Raw genomic sequence first — 23,193 nt, 5'->3', positions numbered from 1 at the left:
TTAAAAATAATCACTGTCATCAGTTCGATTTGAAACGTGAGTAAAAATTATATTCAATATACTATCAGATAACATTTTCATTTCATGTTCAGTGATAAAATGGATCTCACAAATCAGGATTTCAAGATGCGCAAGAACCAAATCACAGGTCAGAGATACAACAGGAAAGATGGGGGCATGTTTGTAGGGGTTTGGTCTAGCAGTGTGCGCTCTGTGCAGCATAATCTAATACTATTCACCATCTGTATACTCTAACCTTCCCTTGAAAGAACTACAGGTATAGCCGCAGTATGTGTGATACGTCAGCTGAGCTGGTTGCCCTACTCAAATGCATTAGAAACTATTAAATTAAGTTTCATAATGTCGACCCATGATGGCTTCAAACTCAAATCGGTTACTATGGAACTAGATTTCTTTCTGACATGAGGTTTGTAGATGAACAAAAAGAGGGTGGGGGGTGGGTAATGACCTTGTGCTGTCCTAATACGCTGAGTGCGCACAGCTCTATTTCTCAGCTGCAGCGTCAGCCGAATGCCGCACTCTCCTGCAAGGATAGACCAGCATTTCCCAAACTCTGTCCTTGGTTTTTGCCCTAACACTACTCAGCTTATTCAACTTTTCAAAGCTTGATGGTTAGTTGAATCAGCTGTGTAGTGCTAGGGCAAAAACCAAACGTGCACCGGGTTTGAGAAACCCTGCGGTAGACTCACACAGTCACCGTATCAATCAGAAAATGGACAATCTCTCTGAAATTGATGTTTCTTTTTCTTTACAACTTTATTTTTTACAGATCATCATTCAATCATTAGATAGTAATTTCACATCACCCATCAAAAAGTTAGTTTCCTCCTTTAACAAGGCAAAATATAAGTTTGAGACGTCAACCCACAGAACTAACTCAAGGGATGGATAGTACAGACTAGAACAGCATAGCAGCCAGTCAGTCTCACAGACACCTCCCTCACCAACACACACCATGGTCAGATTCAGTAGGGCGCAACAATATGAAATGTTCCCATAAATGCATTGTGTGGAACAGACATGATTCTCTCATGTCGAATGAGGAACCATGTCTGTTCTGAGCATGACATTTCTATCTGAAACTGAACATTTGCACCCTTCTGAACCCGGCCCTCACATCAGCCAAACCTACAGTTGGTAACATCAACGTGGGTCACCATTTCTCCTGTATTCACTTTCTTATTACATTCAAAGGCTTCATCCCAAACAGCAACCTATTCCCTATACAGTGCACCACTTTTGACCAGGGCCGTGCACTTTATAGGGAATAGGGTGCCATTTGAGACACGACCCCGGGTTCTCGTTCCCTTTTCTAAGTTTCACCACAGGCCCCATCACAGAGGCTCACAGAAGTGACAGACAAGCCAAACAGAGGAATTTGCAGAACACTATAGATCAGAGAGCAACGTGAGGTCTAGACTTGACTGAGGACTCAAAGAGTAGGGCTCCTACTGGACACGTTCTATTTGGATTTAGTAAAGTCCTTTCAAATGGTTTCCCACCGGGTCCGCTAATTTGAGCTACTTAAAAACACCAATAAAATACAACAAGGGAGCCTGGCTTCAGACGTCTACCTCTGGGTCAAGCAACTAAGGCTGAGATAAACAATTGGCATATTTTATTCCCACTCATAACAATACAAGCTAATACCATCAGTGCTCACCGAGTCATTCTGCCTATGCAGAACGATCTCAAATCAACAACCTCTGACGGATCGCTTGTCCTTCTCCTTTCCATTAAAAAGCTGAAGTTTTCATTAGATACAACAGTGTTGGGAGGACATGTTTTGTCCCTTTTCATTGAAAATCTAACTTCAATGTGCTCGATTAAATACTTTTCTTAATCTCAATGAGGAAAAGTAGCAGAGGAAGGGTTATGATCCGTTCCTAAGGATGGCTTGGCTGTTAGACTGCGCTGAGGGATGTGGCCCTGTTCCTGCTGCGTTGCCTCAGAAGGTGTAGCCAGCAGGAGGAGCCTTGTCGTCCTTGTTGCTCTCCAGGGAGAACGGGGGGATGCGCACATCAAAGTGGGAGCCGTCCGTCCTCTCGATGCGGAACGTCCCCCTGCACAGAGAGAGCATCATTAGAATTGTGACCATCACACCTCTGTACTAAAATGGGAGAAAGGTTGATGTTATTTTTTTGGATGTTGGAAAGCTCGAGTTACTCTTGCGTTTCCGTCTGTGTTTTAGATCGTTTGTTTACTTGCCTGTAAATCTGTGCAAGATTCACTCAAACCTCAATGAATATTTTAATGTTTCCCCAGCTTATGTTTACGGCAAGGACCAGTTTATTAAGTCATTCTCAGACCAGAACACCCATAAACCTGCATTTCAGGTACTGCGGTGTCTGCTGCAATTCTCTTAACTCATGTTAATAATGCAGCTCCAACATGTTACTGTGTGTAGAAGTACTTACCACATGTGTCCACTGGGTGCTTGAAGGGAAACATGGCTGCTGTACTGGAAGGCTGGCTGCTCTTTGGACAAGACTGGCTCCTGGAGACAAAAACCATAGGTTATAGCCTCTACTCAGTCGTGGAAGTAGCATACTGTATGAGTGGCTGTTTCAAATACATGCTTCCTCTGACCTTAGATGCTCTCATCCAATGAGCTTGGAGAGGAATTGAGGAAACAAGGACAGAGGAAGAAAGTATTTTGGCATTGTCTTAAGGTTCAGACACAGCCATTGAGAGTTTGTAATTCCGTTGTGTGCTGGCAGTTGTACTACTGACCCGACCTACGACCCCCCGGCCTCGGACCGTCTCCAGGGTGCCTGACAGGCTGAAGATCCTCCAGTGTCTCTCCCTCAGCTGCACCACCTCACTGCCCATGTTCTCCAGGCGGATGCAGTACCGCCACTGACACACACGCCATATAAGCATCGGGTACACATTATGTCGCCGTTCTTACAGTCTACATTTGTACCCTTGACTGGATATACGAGGCCTACATCATACATTGGTAAAAGTTTCAATGATTTGTCCTTTTTCAGGGAATTGTAAAAAAGCAAATGCTACTTACCCAGTACACATGAGAATTTTGAGTATCCTGAGAAAGAAAATACTGTATTTATTCTTTGTGCTCAGGCAGATTCAAGATCATCATAAGAATCACACGACAGAGTGGGAGGACTCAGGGACGAGCAGAACATTATTGAAAGGGTTGAGTTATGGAAAGAGCTCATAGTACCTGGTATAATATTTATTTGATAGCAACTGACATCATTAAAACAGAGGCTTTCTCTCAATGTCTTAACCTGTCCTCCCCTTCATCTGCACAGATTGAAAAAGACTCGAGGGGAAAACAATACGGTGGAAGAACCTGGTCAGTTCTTTCAGATCAGAGCAATAAAAAGAAGTGGCAAGGGGCCCTCCCGAGTGGCGCAGCCGTCTAAGGCACTGCATCGCAGCGCTAAAGGAGTCACTACAGACCCGTGTTCAATCCCGGGCTGTGTCGCAGCCGGCCGCGACCAGGAGACCCATGAGGCGGCGCACAATTGGCCCAGTGTTGTCCGGGTCAGGGGAGGGTTTGGCCGGCTGGGATGTCCTTGTCCCATCACGTTCTAGCAACTCCTTGTGGTGGGCCGGGCGCCTGCAAGCTGACTTCGCTTGCCAGTTATACGGTGTTTCCTCCAACACATTGGTGCTTCTGGGTTAAGCGAGCAGTGTGTCAATAAGCAGTGCGGCTTGGCTCTCGACCTTCGCCTCTCTCGAGTCCGTACGGGAGTTGCAGCGATGGGACAAGACTGTAACTACCAATTGGATATCACAAAATAACAAATAATAAGAAGCTACAAGGAGAGGGCAGATTTTTGAGAAAGCACCTCATAGTCCAAACAGCGACATCATCCTTACCCTCATGCCCATGTAGAAGGGGATGACGGTGACCCTGATGTTCTCCGTCGTCTCTCTGTGCACGTCGGACAGCTCCAGCCAGGGATGGTTCTTCTCCTGCCATGCCTTCAGAGTGTCCCTCGCACTGAACGGGGGAGCTGGGGTGGCTGGACACACAGGATGCTCAGTTTACACAGTTGTAACACATGCATACACACACACACACACACTTGTGAATGCCCACAAAATAACTGGATATATTGTATACTTCACAGTACCTGTGAATGTTTAAAAAAAGTATTTGAACACTTTATAGCATTACTGAATGTTTAAGTTGGAAGAAGTTGGAATTTGTGAATGTTCCAAAAAATTACTGGAAATGTACACCAAGTGTAGAAAACATGAAGGACACCTGCTATTTCCATGACATTGACTGACCAGGTGAAAGCTATGATCCCTTATTGATGTCACTTGTTAAATCCACTTCAAATCAGTGTATATGAAGGGGAGGAGACAGGTTAAAGAAGGATTTTTGTTGTGTATGTGTGCCATTCAGAGGGTGAATAGGCAAGACAAAAGATTGAAGTGCCTTTGAACAGGGTATTGCAGTAGGTGACAGGCACACCGGTTTGTGTCAAGACCGGCAACGCTGCTGGATTTTTCACGCTCAACAGTTTCCCATGTGTATCAAGAATGGTCCACCACCCAAAGGACATCCAGCCAACTTGACAACTGTGGGAATCATTTGAGTCAACATGGGCCAGCTTCCCTGTGGAACGCTTTCGACACCTTGTAGACTCCCCGCCCCGACAAACAGGGGCTGTTCTGAGGACAAAGACGGGTGCAACGCAATATAAGGAAGGTGTCCTTAATGTTTTGTACACTCAGTGTGTACTATGCTGTACAATGAAATGACAGGTGGAGACTGGAAAGCAGCGAGTGGCTAGAACTTACTTTTGTCAGGGTTGAACATGAGGAAGCGCTCAAACAGCTCGTGCTGGATGGGGACCTGCACTGTGGAGTTGTAGGGCAGGATGTCTTCATGACTCACATAGTCCAGACCTGAAACACACACATTGACAGCCAGGCAAAACGCCAGTCAGGAGGGAGGCTGGCAGGGACAGAAGTAGTACAAGGAAGTAACTAGGTTAGTTATACAAAATAACGTGGCAGCCAAGATTATTCACACACACTGACAGTGCCATTTCCTGATAAGAACTCAACGCATTTTTGTGGGTGGTGGGAGAATTTAAATTGTCCCGTTTGAAAAGAAATCCAACCACGTAGCCATTTACTTCACAGGGAGCAGCGGGTCATGTGTTGTTTACCTGGAATGGCATAGAGGGCTCTGCTGTCATCATGGTTCGCCAGGAACGTTACTGCTTCTGTCTGAGACCTCTGAGACTGTCAACACAACAGGAGAAACAACTAGAAGACTAGCAGTCTGGTATATGTCATCATTTAGGCCTAGTCAGCAAGAACAATGGCATTACATTGGTGGTGTTCGGAGGTTACGTACTATGTGAGGGCAATCCCGCGTGTCGATCAGGACCTGGTAGTAAGTATGAGTTTTCCCCTTCACCTCTTTTGACCCGTGTGAACCAGGAGGCTCTGGCTTGCTGAGGACGGGACATGGGTGTAAAAATGTTTATAAAAAAATATATCACCATTAAAACACACTTCTAAGAAGATGTTATACGCACCTGTCAGACATGGGAGGAATGACGTCTCGGTCATAGATACGGGCGTGCCAGGGGAACAACACGATCCCTCTGTAGCCAAACACACTATGAAGGAAGAGCTGAGGAGAGAACATGGAGGAACAGACTTGAGGTTGGAAACACCCTTTGTGACAAAGGCAACTACAGTATAGGCTAGGCCTACTGTACATTCACCTAGGACCAGTTCCCCAGACACAGATTATGACTAGTCCTACACTAAAAAGCAAGCTCAATGAAAAATCTATTTTCAGTCCAAGATTAGGCATAATCTGTGTCGAGGAATCAAGCCACCCCCTAATGTTTAAATCTAGGACAGCGAGGCAAAAGATAATTATGGTTATGGGGGCTGACCAATAGTTCTGGTCTGGGTGGGTAAACCGCATTGTGCTGCCCCTCTTACCTGGCCCGTTTCATATTTGCCGTGCTGCTTCAGCGCCTCAAACACTCCCACCGTCTCCAGAACCTTCCCCTCTGGCCTGTTCCTGCCAAACACAGGCCACACTATGACAACCAGGAACAATAATCACATCACACTAGAGGTCATCACGGGTCCACCCGAACCGGAATACCTGAAATTCGACCCAGGTCCTATTTGTTAACCAGAACAGCAACTTGGCTGATAAACATAATTTTGTCACTTGGGTCCAATTGGTTCTGGTCTAAACTTGGACCCGTTAGTGTATGGGTTGGGTCTAGGTATGGTTGTAGTCAGGTCCGATCGTTCTCTGGTCCGCCTATTTTAAATATTTTTTTATTATGAACGGGTCTGTTCGGGTTGGATTGTCCTCGGGTCCAACTTTTTGGACCCAAGAAGACCTTACATCACACTGTAGAACTACATTAGTCTCACATAGCCAAGTGTTGTAACAGCTTGGAAATGGAACCTAGTACACACAACATGTCATCTCAGTCGTCCCCCTTGGACTGAAGCTTCATCTCAAAAATCAGACCAATTGAATAAAACACCTAGATTTATCAAAGTTCAACAAACATAAATACCAAGTCTAATCTTTGTCATTCCCTTTGCAGTATTATATCAATAAGGTATTGTGAACAACAGCTGGCTGTGTTCAAGTCACTCGTACTTGGACAGATCTATTCTTCAAAACATTGGGGAGTGATATAGATGGGGGATTTAGTTTTGCGTGGCTCTTCTAGATATCCATATTATTGGCAGATGATATGGAAGAGATCTGACCAAAGGCTTGCGTGTTCATCAGCTATGTTGGGGATTACTGGCAGAGGTTGACCCTTGGATTATAATACCTGTGCTGACAAGAAAACAACCAGGTTGGTGAAATACCAGAACAAATACATTGTTAAAAATGCAGGGTCCATGGTGGGGTCCATGTCAACATGGTGGGGTCCATGTCACCCCAAGCCCTCCACCCCCTCTACGTTTAGAAATAGGACTCATTACTGTGCTGGCTCAAGCCAACCTGCACTCTTATGTAATCAACAGTAGATCAGGCGTTGTAGATGGGTCTAAAGCTCTCTACGTTCTTCCACTCAAACAAAAAGTGAACTAGCTAATATAGGCCAAATATGTTGCCAACTTCCTACTAGTGTTCCAGTGTCACTTTTTCCTAGATAGGTGGCTTAGTGTCTATGTAAGTCGACACTCTTGAGGTTTTCACAGGTTCACCCGAAAACCGGAGACCCGAGAGGGCCCGGGTCCAAAATTCAAACTTTTCAGGTCCTGTTTGATTGTCATTGAGTCTATGGAACTACAGCTGATAGGCTATACAGAGCTATAGAGCTATAGTCGGGTCTATAGCATATGTATTTCACACTAATAAAGTTCATTTATTGACTTATAGAAAGCCTAGCCAACATATAAAGATCTATTCGTTAACCAGAAAAGCAACAGGGCTGATAAATGTAATTTTGTCACTCAGGTCCAAATTGGGTCTGGTCTAGGCTCAGACCCATTAGGGTACGGGTCGGGTGCATTCAGGTTTGGGTCCGATTGTTCTCGGGTCCCGGAGCCAACTTTTAGGACATGAGAAGACCTCTACTACACTCCCACTTTGACCTGTCTGAAAACAACCAGGCTTGCAGCTAGGGCTGACCCCCATTTAGTTAACCGGTCGATAGGCTGTTGGTCGTCCGAGATTTCTTTAGTCGAGCAGTAACACAAATAAATCATGGTGTACAAGACATCTGTGAGTGGACTGATCCACTGTTGGGGCCGTAAGGATGGCACGGTCCATCAATCTAAGACGTGCTAGTGAAATTGTATATGGTTATATTACGTATGAACAAATGGTGCAAATAATATTTTATAAGAAATGCACTTTCTCCAGCATTGGATAGCGGTTGCTGTCCGTGGTTCTGAAACCCATCAGTGCGCTGTTGAATTGGCACCTTTCCTAGACCACGTTGCTACATCCATAGAAGCAAAGTTAACCAGCATATCGGTGTTGAGAACAATGCGGTGGAGGCAGGAGTGGAGTTAGAGACGAGAAAACAGCCCTTGCTTTCATTGTCTAAGAAAAGTGAAGAGAGGAAATGCCAACTTAATTAGGTCTCTAACCAACAGTCTAACGTTAAAATGTGCCTGACTTTATAAATCATCCATCTACAGATATGACAGATCCTGCTTCTGTTGCCTGTTTGAGTGTTTGTTTAATAGCCTACTGATTCCGTGAGCACCAAGCCTCACAACAAGTCGGATAAACAATTTCACAAATTCAGCAGTATTTAATCTTTGCTTGTGAGGGAATATGGAATGTTTTTCCTAAACAAATGTGGGATTTCGGTAACAGAACTTTTCAGTCAGAAATGGCTGTAATTATGTTAGAGCTTCAGCAACACAGACACTGTTGATGTTCTGTGGTGGTCCCGGCAGCATGGAGGAGAGACCCACAACGGGCAATAGTCACGCAGTCAACCGCTGTCATTTAACACAGCGCAGTCTGAGCCCGGCCTGGCACAATCAAATCAATTGCGGTCGGACTCCTTCTAGTCATTTAAAACTTCTGACTCACTGGAATTGTGATACAGTGAATTATAAGTGAAATAATGTCTGTAAACAATTGTTGGAAAAATGACTTGTGTCATGCAAAGTAGATGTCCTAATCGACTTGCCAAAACTATAGTTTGCTAACAAGAAATGTGTGGAGTGGTTGAAAAACGAGTTGTAGTGACTCCAACCTAAGTGTATGTAAACCTACGACTTCAACTGTACGTACACTACCGTTCAAAAGTTTGAGGTCAATTAGAAATGTCCTTGTTTGAAAGAAAAGCACATTTTTTTGTCCATTAAAATACCATCAAATTGATCAGAAATACGGTGTAGACATTGTTAATGTTGTAAATGACTATTGTAGCTGGAAACATCAGATTTTTTATGGAATATCTACATAGGCGTACAGAGGTCCATTATCAGCAATCAGCACTCCTGTGTTCCAATGGCACGTTACGTTAGCTAGTTTATAATTTTAAAGTCTAATTAATCATTAGAAAACCCTTTTACAATTATGTTAGCACAGATGAAAACTGTTGTTCTGATTTAAAGAAGCAATAAAACTGGCCTTCTTTAGACTAGTTGAGTATCTGGAGCATCAGCATTTGTGGGTTCAATTACAGACTCAAAATGGCCAGAAAAAGACATTTCTTCTGAAACTCGTCAGTCTATTCTTGTTCTGAGAAATGAAGGCTATTCCATGCGAGAAATTGTCATGAAACTGAAGATCTCGTACAACACTGTGTACTACTCCCTTCACAGAACAGTGCAAACTGTCACTAACCAGAATACAATGAGGAGTGGGAGGCCCCGGTACACAACTGAGCAAGAGGACAAGTACATTAGAGTGTCTAGTTTGAGAAACAGACGCCTCAAGTCCTCAACTGGCAGCTTCACTAAATAATACCCGCAAAACACCAGTCTCAACGTCAACAGTGAGAAGGCGACTCCGGGATGCTGGCCTAGGCAGAGTTGCAAAGAAAAAGCCATATCTCAGACTAGCCAATACGAAAAGATTATGATGGGCTAAAGAACACAGACACTGGAGAGAGGTAGATTGGAAAAAAGTGTTATGGACAGACGAATCTAAGTTTGAGATGTTCAGATCACAAAGAACAACATTCGTGAGACACAGAAAAAATGAAAATATGCTGGAGGAGTGCTTGATGCCATCTGTCAAGTATGGCGTAGGCAATCTAATGGTCTGGGGGTGCTTTGGTGGTGGTAAAGCGGGAGATTTGTATAGTGTAAAAGCGATCTTGAAGAAGAATGGCTATTACTCAATTTTGCAATGCCATACCTTGTGGACGCTGCTTAATTGGAGCCAATTTCCTCCTACAACAGGACAATGACCCAAAGCACAGCTCCAAACTATGCAATAACTATTTAGGGAAGAAGCAGTCAGCGGGTATTCTGTCTATAATGGAGAGGCCAGCACAGTCACCGGATCTCAACCCTATTGAGCTGTTGTGGGAGCAGCTTGACCGTATGGTAAGTAAGAAGTGCCCATCAGGCCAATCCAACTTGTGGGAGGTGCTTCAGGAAGCATGGGGTGAGATCTCTTCAGATTACCTCAACAAATTGACAACTAGAATGCCAAAGTTCTGCAAGGCTGTAATTGCTGCAAATTGAGGATTCTTTGATGAAAGCAAAGTTCGAAGGACAATTATTATTTCAATTCAAAATCATTATTTATAACCTTGTCAACATCTTGACTATATTTCCTATTCATTTTTCAACTAATTTCATTTATGTTTTCATGGAAAACAAGGACTTTTCTAAGTGACCACAAACTTTTGAACAGTAGTGTATCAGTGGAGGCTCCTTAGAGGAGGACCATCCTCAGTGAATTTCATAAAAATTAAAATGGTAAAATATTAAATGTATACTTTCTAGATAAAAATATACTAAATATAATCACGTCACCAAATAACAGATTAAAACATACTATTTTGTAAAGAAGGTCTACAGTAGCTTCAACAGCACTCTGTGGGGTAGCGCCATTGTGTAGCCTGAGGACAGCTAGCTTCCGTCCTCCTCTGGGTACATTGACTTCAATACCAAACATAGGAGGCTCATGATTCTCCCCCCTACCATAGACTTACACAGTAAGTATGACAACTTCCAGAGGACGTCCCCCAGCCAATCAGAGCTCTTGCAGCCTGAACTGACATGTTGTCCGCCCAATCAAAGGATCAGAGAATGAACCTAGTACTAAAAGCATAAGATACAGCTAGCTAGCAATGCATAAAATGTTGTGAGTAGTTGACTCAAAGTGAGAGAAAGACAATAGTTTAACAAATACATTACATTTCTTCCAAAATGATGGAGACGCATCACTTACTTAGCAAATGCAGCTAGCTGGTTTAGCCTACTGAAACAGGGGAATGCTATGTTAGCTAGCTGGCTGCGACTTCCCAACACAACACTGGAAGTCTTCCAAGTCAAGGTAAGCTTTTGGTATTACTAATTTATTTCCACCGGGGCCCACTGGTGTAAATGCTTACTGACTGTACACTAACGTTACTGCATGATTGTATCGCATTTACTAACGCGTTTGTTCTATTAGCTATGTTGACTTTGACGTTACTTTAGCTAATATGGTGAAAACGATGTAGGCTGGTTTTTTTCCGCCTGGTCATACAGCTGATGTGTTGTGCATATAAGTCCACAAGCTAAGGAAAGAGGAGATCGCATGAATGCGAGAAGGAATACAACGTGGCTGCTATTGATGCATCATTCAAGACAGTGGACGAACTGGCTAGCTAACTTGCTAACTCACGTTCGCTAGCTAGGTCACATTAGCTTAGAAGGTAGCCCTTACCGTGACGACATAAACCTCGTCTGCTGAATGTTGGGCAATCCACATGCTAAACACGGTAACCGGGGTCTCTTCACCTCAACTCCACTACTCCCTTCAATAATACTCAATATTCTATGTGTGTGTTTCCTGTTGTATTTACTGACAGTAGTCAGAAAGCCTCGTCGTATTGCACAAGCAGCCATCTTTCCTACTTCTGCACAAGCACGCCGCGGCTGACGTGTATAAAAGCGGGCGAATTAAAAAGTTGATTTAAAGGTCCAATGCAGCCGTTTTTATCTCAATATCAAATACTTTCTGGGTAACAATACTGTACTTATTTTCAATTAAAATGGTCAAAAATATTCCTGGCAAAGAGACATTTCTCAAGCAAGAATTTAGCTAGGACTGTCTGGGAGTGTTCTGAGTGGGGAGGGGAAAATTGAAAACGAGCTGTTTTTGGCGGAGGTTTGGAAATCTTTCTTATTGGTCTATTGATACCACCACTATCATAATTTTCGCAATTTCACAGTATTATGCCAACCTTATAGTGTGGAAATATATATAAACATCGTGTTTTTGACTGCACTGGGCCTAAAAAGTTTAACCTTAGCATCAGGTACTCTTGTGTTTATAAAGTATCTCCATTTAAAGGCCTAGTGCAGTCACACACAATTCCAGAGTGTTATTTCTACCTCAATGTACTAATTTTAACAATTACATTTACTTTTGAAACTTAAGTATATTTAAAACCAAGTACTTTTTGACTTTTACTCAAGTAGTATTTTGCTAGGAGACTTTAACTTTTACAATTGGGTACTTTTTCCCCCACTGCAAACAGGCTATTATTACTGTAACTAGCTACATTGTCTACACAGTAAGTATAGCTAGGTCGTTGTTTTCTATAATAAACTACGTACAATACGTTGTAACACGGAACAAAATAAAGTTTGCGCCAGAAGGGGTCCGTTTTTCAGCTTTTCTCAGATGCAATTTGTCCATTGCCATGTCTTGCTTGAAAGCTTGAAGATAATAATTAGTTGTATGCCCATTCGTTTTCATTGCAGCCCTGTTTGAACGCATAGTTACGCTATCTCCGTATTCACAATGTAGCTAGTTATTGTGTGTCTGCATTGCCAGTGCTTAGTTTGGCTGGAAGCAGGTTAAGTCTTGAGCAGGCAACCTCTGTGAATTTTAATGTAGTTTGCAAAAGTTCAATCAGGAAGGCTGGTCTGAAAGCTCATTTAACTTAATCGTTTAACTTAAGCGTTTCACTCTGTTTCCCAGCAAAGGGTTACCAGCATCTGTCATCAGCATTCATCGGAGACGTGGCCGTACCTCATTAAGACATGTCCATATTGTATTCTGTTTCTGTTGTTCATTCAGTTAAGCATGTACTCGATTGAAATACTGTTGCAGCCGTCAACAGGCAATAACTAGCTACAGGAGATGTTAGAATTAATACATATTTAACTCTAACCTATTTTTCTGGAATTTGTCTTCAGCATAAAAATATCCTGCCTCTTCTTCACCAGTGAATCAATGAGGATGTACAAGCAGCACTTCGGGTATTTGGTCTTTGTATTGCCTAATCTTTTGATAATATATCACATGACTATGAAAGCTCAGTCTTTGTGGTCAGTTTGGTAACAAAATCATCCTGCCTAGTCTATCTGGTTGGTTTGTGACTTTACTAATTACAGGCATTCATGAGCATAAATATTTAAGTTATGGACTGTCAGATATTAAAATGTAAAAAAAAAATAATGTTTTGGGGGGTTTAAAAAGTGACTTTGTCACCTTGCAAACAGGTTGATAACTTGTAGCTACACAATTCCCTTACATTCATGATCCCATTTCTTAAGTGCTAAAGGGTCATCGCTGATGAAAGGCCTGCAAAATGAGGAGGAGCTACTTGAGGACGAAGAGTATGAGATTGAGACACAGACACACATACACAGGACAGACAGGTGAACATCGACTGGCAGAGAAGCAGCTGAACTGGTTCCCCCCTAACCCTTCTAGTTTGATGCTGACAGAGGTGGCTGCTATACATGCTTAACTGGTGGTGCAGGTCGTAGAAATGCTCTAGCCTGGTCCCAGATCCCTCTAGCCGGGTCTTGCTAACTCCTAATGTATATGGTTATGATAGTAATGTAGGCCCTAACTTGCACTTTGTTTTCAGGTTTGAATGAGACAATATATTCCCCTAACCTTATTCTTTTAATAAAGTTATTGTTTATGGATATTATATTACTTGTGTATGTCTGTCCTTATCATATGTAAGACTCAGTGCTTTCTGTAATTGTTTTAGGTGCAGATGGTGTTTAATTTACTATCTGGATAAAGTGTCTGATCATGGAAAATGTCATAGAATTTTAGAAAAGTGCCATCAGTCACGAAAACACGTGTTCCTTATTTTGTAAGGATCAGAATAGAACTACCTTTTAATGTGAACAAGCTATACCTTCCAGAGCTTGGGTTCTAAAACAATAACTTGAAAAGATACACAGCTAGCAAATTTGATTCCTTGGAAGTTGTGAGAAGGTACGTTTTTGGTTTCCCATTGGTTCTGGGAACAAAGCCAGAAGTTGCCGTACCGGTAAAACTGAATGTTTTTTAAACATTCTAAGAACGGAAGTGAACATTTTGCCTGTTCAGGGAACGTTTATTTTTAGGTTGTAGGTAGGTTCTGAGAATGTTTTACTCTGGTTCTATTAAAGTTTTCCTGGGAGGTTTTATTAACGCTCTGAGAACAAAATTACAGGTTATTTGTTTTTTGAATAACTTCCTTAACTTTCACTGAATATTACTTTGTGATCATTACCAAAGCTAAGATGAGTTTTCATTAGTGTAGTTAGACCACTGGGAACGGCTTTGATCACAGAAATAAACTCTCTGAAAGGTATTGGAATCTTATTCAATGTTATAAATTGTTCATATGCAAGAATATTACCCCTGTTGTCAAAAGCATAAAGAACAAAGTCAATATTCCTCTCATGCCAGCTGGGGTAGAACAATTACTTATTCCTTATATCTGAATTATTACACAAAAAAACCTTTATGTGGGGAAAAAATGTGCAGGAAACATATTTTCCAGGACATTAAAGCGTTTTGGTGGAACCTAGCCAATTTAGCGGGTAATCTTTCAGGAATATAACTACATTTCAGTAAAAATTGAAGACCTCCCAACTTATTAAAAACATCGTTTGGAATGAAATAACAAATTGATTTTGTATTGATCAAACATATTTTCAACCAGTTGATCTTGAAAGTGTTATTTATGTCAACAAAATCCAACACTTCCAGACCTCCTCCAGCTCTTTTATTTGAGAGGACTGACTCTTTTAGTTTGTGAGACTTATTTTTCCAGATGAAGTCAAGAAAGGTCTTGTTGATCTCTTTACAAGTAGCAGGATTTACAAATAAAGATAATGAGGGGTACACAAAGCGAGACAGTCCCTCTGCCTTGGACAGAAGTACTCTCCCAAGTATAGAAAGATCCCTTTGTAGACAATTATTAAATATATTCTTGGTTTTCTTAATTTTAGGAGAGCAATTCATACGTTGTCTGTTTTTTTGACAAATGTTTTCCTAAATATTTAACACAGTCCTGTACAGGAATATTTTTCTATTTCTTTATCATCAGAGTCATATAAACATAAGATTTCACATTTAGAAACGTTTTAATCCAGATGCAATAGAGTGTGCAGTGATAGCATTAAGAGCATGGACGACCAGGTCTTTGTCTTTAAAAAAGACACCAGCCAGTTGGGACATTTAGATTTCTCTGTTAAAAATGGATAAGCCATGTGGATTTACATTATTCAGAATATCTAGAGATAGAAGTTCCACTACCAAAAGGAATAAAAATGACGTACACTTCTGTTGATACTGAATATTTTGAATGTATTAAGGTTCAGTAACACAATATTTAAAAAACATTTGTTTTTGTGGAAGTAGCTACGTACGTCAGATCCTGTCACAAGGTGAACATAGATGCTTCAAAGACAGCTTTCTCTCTCCTGTCGTTACTTCTAGTTACTAAAATTAGCTAAACTCTCATCGTTATCAGACAATTTAAAATGCGTAGTTGATACAATGATTAGATTAATACTGAATGTATCCATTTGTGAAGAATTGGGAATGGATCATGTGTATAAACTGCCAACGTTTGCTCCTGGTCTTAGGTTTGCTAGCTAACGTTGTTAGCTATACTTGTAGCCAGAGCATTCTCTACTTGTAGCTAGCTAGATCATCTGGCTAACTCTGCTCGGCCAGCTACGGGCGAACAACAACTAGCTAATCCAGCCACTTGTCAGCACAGTTCATTGTAACTAACTACATAAATCTGATAGTTAACGTTAGCTATAGAGAATGGCGTCGTCATTTGTGATTGGAAACACATTTCGAGAGAGGGTAAGAGACTTGCTGGAGAAGGATGAGGCTTCAGTTCCAACAGAACTACAGAAAGAATTGGAAGATATTCTTCAACAGAAGCAACCATCAACTCTGTCTTTCAGAACTGCAAGAAAACTTCATAAATGTCTGCTAGACAATGGTATGTATAAACACAGTTATATAAACATAGTTGCAAAGGTCTTACATTTCACGAATTAAGTACTAGCCTATGTGTACTTTATCTTCCTCTCAGGTCAACCCTTCTACCTTCATGAGTTGTTGGAGGACAGCTCATTGCACCTGCCTAAGGTTGAAACGCCCCCCAGAGTAAGTGAGACCTTGGTGTATGGTTATTCATTTGGTCTCCGTCATGAGGACTACACTAAAGCGTTACACCCTCTTTGTGACAGAACCCTGTGCTCGTGGCTCGTCTGCAGCGAATCAGAGCCAAGTTGGCCAATGAAGAATACAACAGGATCACACGGAATGTAAACACTCAGGTGAATTGCACAGTCCACACTCAGCATGTAGCCTACTGTAGGTATTGGATTGACACATGGCAGCCAGCCTAAATATATGATAGCGTTTAGTGTTTTGGTTGTTGTTGATTCATGCGAGTACTTCTCCCCCCCCCCCCCCCCAGCAAATGAATCGTCGGGAGACATTGGCGGACTTTGGGAGAGAAGGTTACTATGGGTTTCAAACGTTTGCATGCAAATAGTCTCTTAAGATTGTCACTATTGTCTCCATCTACCTTTTCCTCAACCCTCCCTCCTCTAATGTTGACGTGTGTGTGTGTGTCTAGTGCGCTCAGCCAAAGCTGCTGTTGTGACGGTCTTAAACTTCCTAGTGACAGTGGTGGCGACGTTCGCCTGCTCCTATCTTGGCAGTCAATACCTCTTCACAGAGACAGCGGTGGTAAGAATCCATACAAAGATCCCTCACATTTCAAAACCCTGTTTAAGAATCAGTATCTTTGTTGACATGTTTGATTGTGTGTTTCAGAGGGTGATATCTGCTGTGATTGCTGCGTCCGTAGTTGGCCTGGCAGAGCTGTATGTTCTGGTACGGACCATGGAGGGAGAGCTAGGAGAACCATCGCACCAGTTCGTGTTCTAATCAACAGAACACATTGCTGGAGAACTATGCCCTTACCTGACCCACCTGTGGACTTCAAAACGGAAATCAAAGGGGTTACATTTACATTAGTCATTTAGCAGACACTCTTATCCAGAGCGACTTACAGGAGCAATTAGGGTTAAGTGCCTTACTCAAGGGCACATAGACAGATTTTTTTGCCTAGTCAGCTCGGGGATTCGAACCAGCAACCTTTCCGATTCTGGCCCAACCTCTTAACCGCTAGGCTACCTGAATGGAAGTTAATGTACAGCTTTGACTTAACCCCAAAACTAGTGATAAGAATTGTCCAACGTTATTCATGAATTGAAAACGGATTAGAGTGAAGATCTTGAATGTGACCCAGATGTAAATGTTGTTTGTGCTTTACCATCGTTGCTTTATCATGATGATGTTGACTCCGTGTTTCCCAACTCATTTATTTACTAATGTGCACTGAACAAGTTGGGATATTTATCTATTTATTTCCATCCATTTAGCTTTTATAGGACCTGTTAAAAGAACATGTAGGATAATTTCCTACTAGGAGGGATTTTTTCATACAATAGTTTATTCATACTGTACTTTACACTCCTTCAGTGTGTTTCTGTCTAGTCAATATTGTTTGTCTTCTCAATAAAATTTGCGGCCATGTAATTACAAACTCTAAGATCAGTTTGGTTCAATGTAAAAAAAAAATATATATATATACATACATACATACATACACACACACACACACACACACACACACACATACAGTACCAGTCCAAAGTTTGGTCACACCTACTTATTCAAGGGTTCGTCTTTATTTGTACTGTTTTCTACATTGAAGAATAATAGTGAAGACATCAAAACTATGAAATAACACATATGGAATCATATAGTAACCAAAACAGTGTTAAACAAATCAAGATACATTTTAGATTCTTCAAAGTAGTCAAGGCAAATGGTGTCTTTTTGAAGAATCTCATATAAAATATATTTTGATTTGTTTAACACTGTTTTGGTTACTATGTGATTCCATGTGTTATTTCATAGTTTTGATGTCTTCACTAGTATTCTACAATGTAGAAAATTGTAAAAATAAAGAAAAACCCTTGAATGTGTGTGTGTGTGTGTGTGTGTGTACACAAACCCCCCTCTATGGTTAGGCTTGAAGTTTTGAGCTGCTTCATAACAATTCTTGATAAGTCCCACTTTACCCTTACGTTGATCTTATTAGCCCTGGTAATATTAGGGATATTCCATGTTCTATTGGAAATAAAATAAAGTTGTTTTTGTCCATTGTACCTGTCCATTTACAGTAAATTGAGGCAAGTGGTAAACTTTGAGTAACAATTGTCTCACATCAGACTGAGTACAGTTAACACATTCACATTATGAAAGGCTTATCACTTCTATTCATGCCAGTACATTTACATTTAAGTCATTTAGCAGACGCTCTTATCCAGAGCGACTTACAAATCAGTAGTAGCCTATACTTGGGCTAGAAAAACTCACAGGCAGTGTCTTTGGAGAATAGGGTTGTTTATGAATAGTGAAGATATTATTCCAGCCAGCTTCCCAAAGTCAGTCCTGGGGGCCCCCCTGGGTGAACCTTTTGGTTTTTGCCCTAGCACTACACAGCTGATTCAAATAATCAAAGCTTGATGAGTTGGTTATTTGAATCAGCTGTGTAGTACTAGGGCAAAAGCACCCAGGGGAGGCCTCAGGACCGAGTTTGGGGAAGCCTGTTCGAGCATCCAGCTACCTGCTTCCAGATGTGGCAGACAGTATTGTCTTCAACTGCCAATCGGCACCTATCTGTTTCGAGGTGAATTAGTGAGCAAGATGGATTTTACAGGCCACAAACAAACCAATTACAGTTACCCTAGGAGCTGTGTAGTACTTAAATCCCTTCCATGACAACACATATCTCTTTTCGTGATTCCAAATCATTTTAATACGATATCTGACTTCGGCTTGTTTTATGATTTCCCCCCCACCTATACTACATCTCTGGACAATTTCCTTTCATATCAGTTGAAAGATTAAAGGATGTAACTACATCTGGAATATAAAAAAAAGTATCTCAAAGATCTGAGATTTGACACCCAGATTAAGGGTTTATTGAAAGATTATTTGGTATTAAAGATTATTATGATATGGAGAGATCACTGTCCAGCAGGTTGGGGTGAACTGTCATAGTGCTCTTGTCATATCTTGACTGTATTACTCACATGTAATACTTCACTGGAGACCTTAAACCCAGCTAGAATTAAAGAGCTGGTAAGCTGATAGACGCTGAGCTTCAGTTTTAATATATTTCTTATTATTCATTTTTTTCTCTGTCCAACCCATATTATTGGAAAAAAGTGTTTTTATTTGGAAAATAATTATTTCTGTCATGGTATCTTGCCACAAGAAATCATTTTAATCAGGATATTTTGAAAGATAATACTCCCTGGAAACATTAAATGTTGAATCAAATCCGCCTAGAATGAATAACAGACCAAATGGGTCTATGAGAGATGATTCTATGTCAGATAGAATACAAATACCTCAGAAAACAACTATGTAGCGTTACATTATGTAATGCATATGGGTCCTCTTGTACTCAGCAGAAAGCTGCTTGTCCATCAAAGACCCTACAAAATAAAACTATGAGAGGGCTATCCTATAGGTAACCCTATCTCTGTAACTATATATTATGTTATTTAACTGTTTTAAAAAGGTCATATTAAACTTCTAGTCAATCATTACTATGGTGAAATAAATCAATGTATTCCTCTTTGGATGAAGTAAACGATTATTACGATTATTCACAAGCTAATGAAAGACACAAGACATAAGATTCACACATTTAACAACAAAATAAAAACAAACAATGTTACAATTGGTCACAAATTCTGCCAATGTGGAGAGACAGACAACACACATACAGTGCCTTCTGAAAGTATTCACACCCCTTGATCTTTTCCACAGTTTCTTGTGTTACAGCCTACACACAATACCCCATAATGTCAAAGTGGATTTATGTTTTTAGAAATTTGTACAAATTAATTAAAAATGAAACGCTGAAATGTCTTGAGTCATTTAACCCCTTTGTTATGGCAAGCCTAAACAAGTTCAGGAGTAAAAAAGTGCTCAACAAGTCACATAATAAGTTGCATGGACTCACTCTGTGTGCAATAATAGTGTTTAACATGATTTTTGAATGACTACCTCATCTCTGTACCCCACGCATACAATTATCTGTAAGGTCCCTCAGTTGAGCAGTGAATTTCAAACACAGATTCAACCACAAAGACCAGGGAGGTTTTCCAATGCCTCGAAAAGAAGGGCACCTAAAATAAAAAAGCAGCCATTGAATATCGCTTTGAGCATGGTGAAGTTATTAATTACACTTTGGGTGGTGTATCAATAGATCCAGTCACTACAAAGATATAGGCGTCCTTCCTAGCTGAGTTACTGGAGAGGAAAGAAACTGCTCAGGGATTTCAGCATGAAGCCAATGGTGACTTTAAAACAGTTACAGAGTTTAATGGCTGAGATAGGAGAAAACTGAGGATGGATCAACAACATTGTAGTTACTCCACAATACTAAACTAAATGACAGAGTGAAAAGAAGGAAGCCAGTACATAATACAAATATTTCAAAACATGCATTTGTTTGCAATAAGGCACTAAAGTAAAACTGCTAAAAATGTGGCAAAGAAATGTACTTTATGTCCTGAATACAAAGCATGATGTTTGGGGTAAATCCAACACAACACATCACTTAGTTCCACTCTTCATATTTTGAAGCATGGTGATGGCTTCATCATGTTATGGGTATGCTTGTCATCGGCAAGGACTAGGGAGTTTTATTTAGGATAAAAAGGAACAGAATAGAGTTAAGCACAGGCAAAATCCTGAAGGAAAACCTGGTTCAGTCTGCTTTCCAACAGACCCGGGAGACAAATTCACAGGAGAAGGCCTGGAGTTGCTTATCAAGATGACATTGAATGTTCCTGAGTGGCCTAGTTACAGTTTTGAATTAAATCGTCTTGAAAATCTATGGCAAGACTTGAAAATGGCTGTCTAGCATTGATCAACAACCAATTTAACAGCTTAAAGAATTTTTTTAAGAATAATGTGCAAATATTGTACCATCCAGGTGTGCAAAACTCAGAGACTTACCCAAAAAGACAGCTGTAATCCTTGCCAAAAGTGAGTCTAACATACAGTATTTTGACTCAGGGGTGTGAATACTTATGTAAATGTTATATTTCTGTATTTCATTTTCAATAAAATTGCTAAAATGGGGTATCGTGTGTAGATGGATGAGAAAAATAATAATATTTAGTCCATTTTGAATTCAGGCTGAAACACAAAATGTGGAAAAAGTCAAAGGGTGTGAATACTTTCTGAAGGTACTGTATTGGGCAAGTGGTATAGCCTAGTGGTCACACATCTGTTTGTGTTGTCTTGCCAACTCATGGCAAGACAGCACCACCAGAGCTGGGACAACAAGGCTATAGGTAAGCAGGGACAGGACATTAGAACTCCAGGAAGTTGGTGACAATAGCAGCATTATAGATCAGGTCTGAGATGTATCCGATGGAGGTCTGAGGGCCCACCTGAGGATGATGACCCTGTCCTTGTGTCACATCCCAGTACATCTGCTGTGGATGGGAGGGGACAACCTGGTCCACTGAGGTTTGGTGACCATATCTGACCTGTGACCCAGCTAGAGTCTGTAGATTAAAGTTCCTATACCCTGAAGTGCCCACACAGGGCTGGTTGAACCCATCCCGGTATGGCCGTGTGGAGTGTGCTTGCCTTCCAATGGGTGCAGTGGTAGTAGCAAGAGATCCCAAGTGAGATCGGCGGTCTTCCTCCCACAGTAGGGATTCTGCCAGGTTTGGGGAGACGGGTGTAGGCGTATGAGACACAGGGTTGCTGTAGAGACGGATCCAGTCGGAGTAGAACTGCTGACCATCGTCGCACTGAATCTGGTCTGGTCGGAACATCTCCCCCATTGTGGTTGGAGTGAAGGAGGGACCAGGGGAGGGGACCACTGGGATAGCTTGGCACGTGTCACCTCCTCTTCCAGAAGTAGTGTTGGTTGGAGTGAAGGAGGGACCAGGGGAGGGGACCACTGGGATAGCTTGGCACGTGTCACCTCCTCTTCCAGAAGTAGTGTTGGTTGGAGTGAAGGAGGGACCAGGGGAGGGGACCACTGGGATAGCTTGGCACGTGTCACCTCCTCTTCCAGAAGTAGGCTTAGCTGATTTGGTGAGTCTTCCACTCTTGATACTTCGTGCCCGTCTGTTTTGGAACCACACCTATGAACAATGAGTAGAGTCAGGTAAATATGTTGTTCTAGCCTAAATGCATAGATATATACAGAAAGTGTAAATAACTCACGTTTAGTTATAATCACTGCACAAACCTGTATCTTGCTTTCTGCTAGATGCGTATGTGTGGCCAAGCGTTCACGGAGAGTGATGTCTGGGTACGGCGTCAGAGCGAAAGCTTGTTCCAACTCAGACAGTTGTGCGCGACTGAAGATGGTTCTTTTGCGCTTCCTTTGGCCCTCTGTACACCCGCTTCTCTCAGGTTCGGGTGATGAAAGTCCATTGTAATTCCTTACGTCTTAACAACAACAAAAACCAAACATGTGAGAAATTGGCCAGACATATGGTTCATTGATGATTATTTAAGCAGTCCAAAATACCGGTATAGCGTTATAAAATTATTCAAGACAATTATTAAACGAAATGTACCGTATGTTTTCGTTTTCGTTTCATCTGCATTTCTGTTAATATCAATGGATATCTTTCTATATGTTATGACTTTGTTTTTGTTTGTTTCTTTGTGCTCTATTTATTTTAGGCAAACTCTAGACAGAATATTGACAATTTAATTAATAAATGCTATTCATAATAAAATAATCCTAAAGGAAACTATAAAAGTCAATAAACAAATATAACTGTCACTATTGTAACATTTTTTTACGTTGATGGTAAGCTTTTACGAATAGGGCTACAGCCTGAACATTTGAAAACTATTTACATAGCCTACCTTTACATTGACCTTGGACTCCAAAATGTGCTGTAAAATCCATCTCTTTCTGGTCAGTCAGTCTGTGTGCAGTGAATTCATGATTGATGAAGAGAGACATAATTCTACAGCTCGGTCTGTTGATGCGTAAATGATGCGCTCAGTGCTGGGTAGCGGTGCCCTCTTATAGCGGGAACTCCCATCTCAATCCCATACCGCCCACTCCAAATTAATCTGGGCACGTTCAGGTGTTATAGGCCTATAGTGGAGCCTAGTGCCCACCTCTCTTATCCTGAATTGCA

The 23,193-nt window shown here is 41.3% G+C and overlaps 2 protein-coding genes and 1 long non-coding RNA gene across 5 annotated transcripts; 2 read left to right on the top strand and 1 right to left on the bottom strand.

Annotated features, from left to right (window-relative positions):
* Positions 1 to 752: 752 nt before the first annotated feature.
* Positions 753 to 11,594, bottom strand: LOC115206043 (polymerase delta-interacting protein 2). Of its 2 annotated transcripts, none has more exons than XM_029772588.1 (11): positions 11,369 to 11,594; positions 5,977 to 6,058; positions 5,559 to 5,656; positions 5,375 to 5,474; positions 5,184 to 5,259; positions 4,810 to 4,917; positions 3,877 to 4,022; positions 3,044 to 3,070; positions 2,755 to 2,880; positions 2,439 to 2,518; positions 753 to 2,084 (listed from the first exon to the last, which is right to left on the bottom strand). In XM_029772588.1, exons 1-11 carry the CDS (start codon positions 11,548 to 11,550, stop codon positions 1,970 to 1,972), a joined length of 1,140 nt encoding a protein of 379 aa, XP_029628448.1. In that variant the 5' UTR covers positions 11,551 to 11,594; the 3' UTR covers positions 753 to 1,969. The 2 variants fall into 2 exon arrangements, with proteins under 2 accessions (XP_029628448.1, XP_029628449.1); XM_029772589.1 differs by having other exon boundaries at positions 5,977 to 6,052.
* Positions 10,961 to 13,595, top strand: LOC115206044 (uncharacterized). Of its 2 annotated transcripts, XR_003880731.1 has the most exons (3): positions 10,961 to 10,993; positions 12,850 to 12,912; positions 13,210 to 13,595. It is a non-coding gene; the product is annotated as an uncharacterized LOC115206044 (long non-coding RNA). The 2 variants fall into 2 exon arrangements; XR_003880730.1 differs by lacking the exon at positions 10,961 to 10,993 and having other exon boundaries at positions 12,839 to 12,912.
* Positions 13,596 to 15,314: 1,719 nt separating this feature from the next.
* Positions 15,315 to 17,531, top strand: LOC115206042 (transmembrane protein 199). Its single transcript, XM_029772587.1, has 6 exons — positions 15,315 to 15,905; positions 15,999 to 16,072; positions 16,156 to 16,245; positions 16,389 to 16,431; positions 16,551 to 16,663; positions 16,751 to 17,531. The coding sequence occupies exons 1-6, from the start codon at positions 15,722 to 15,724 to the stop codon at positions 16,862 to 16,864; spliced, it is 618 nt and encodes a 205-aa protein (XP_029628447.1). The 5' UTR covers positions 15,315 to 15,721; the 3' UTR covers positions 16,865 to 17,531.
* The last annotated feature ends 5,662 nt before the right edge of the window (positions 17,532 to 23,193 follow it).

This window comes from Salmo trutta, chromosome 13 (assembly GCF_901001165.1).
Source record: "Salmo trutta chromosome 13, fSalTru1.1, whole genome shotgun sequence".
Classification (NCBI taxonomy): Eukaryota; Metazoa; Chordata; class Actinopteri; order Salmoniformes; family Salmonidae; genus Salmo; species Salmo trutta.
This window is presented reverse-complemented; position numbering and strand designations above follow the sequence as displayed.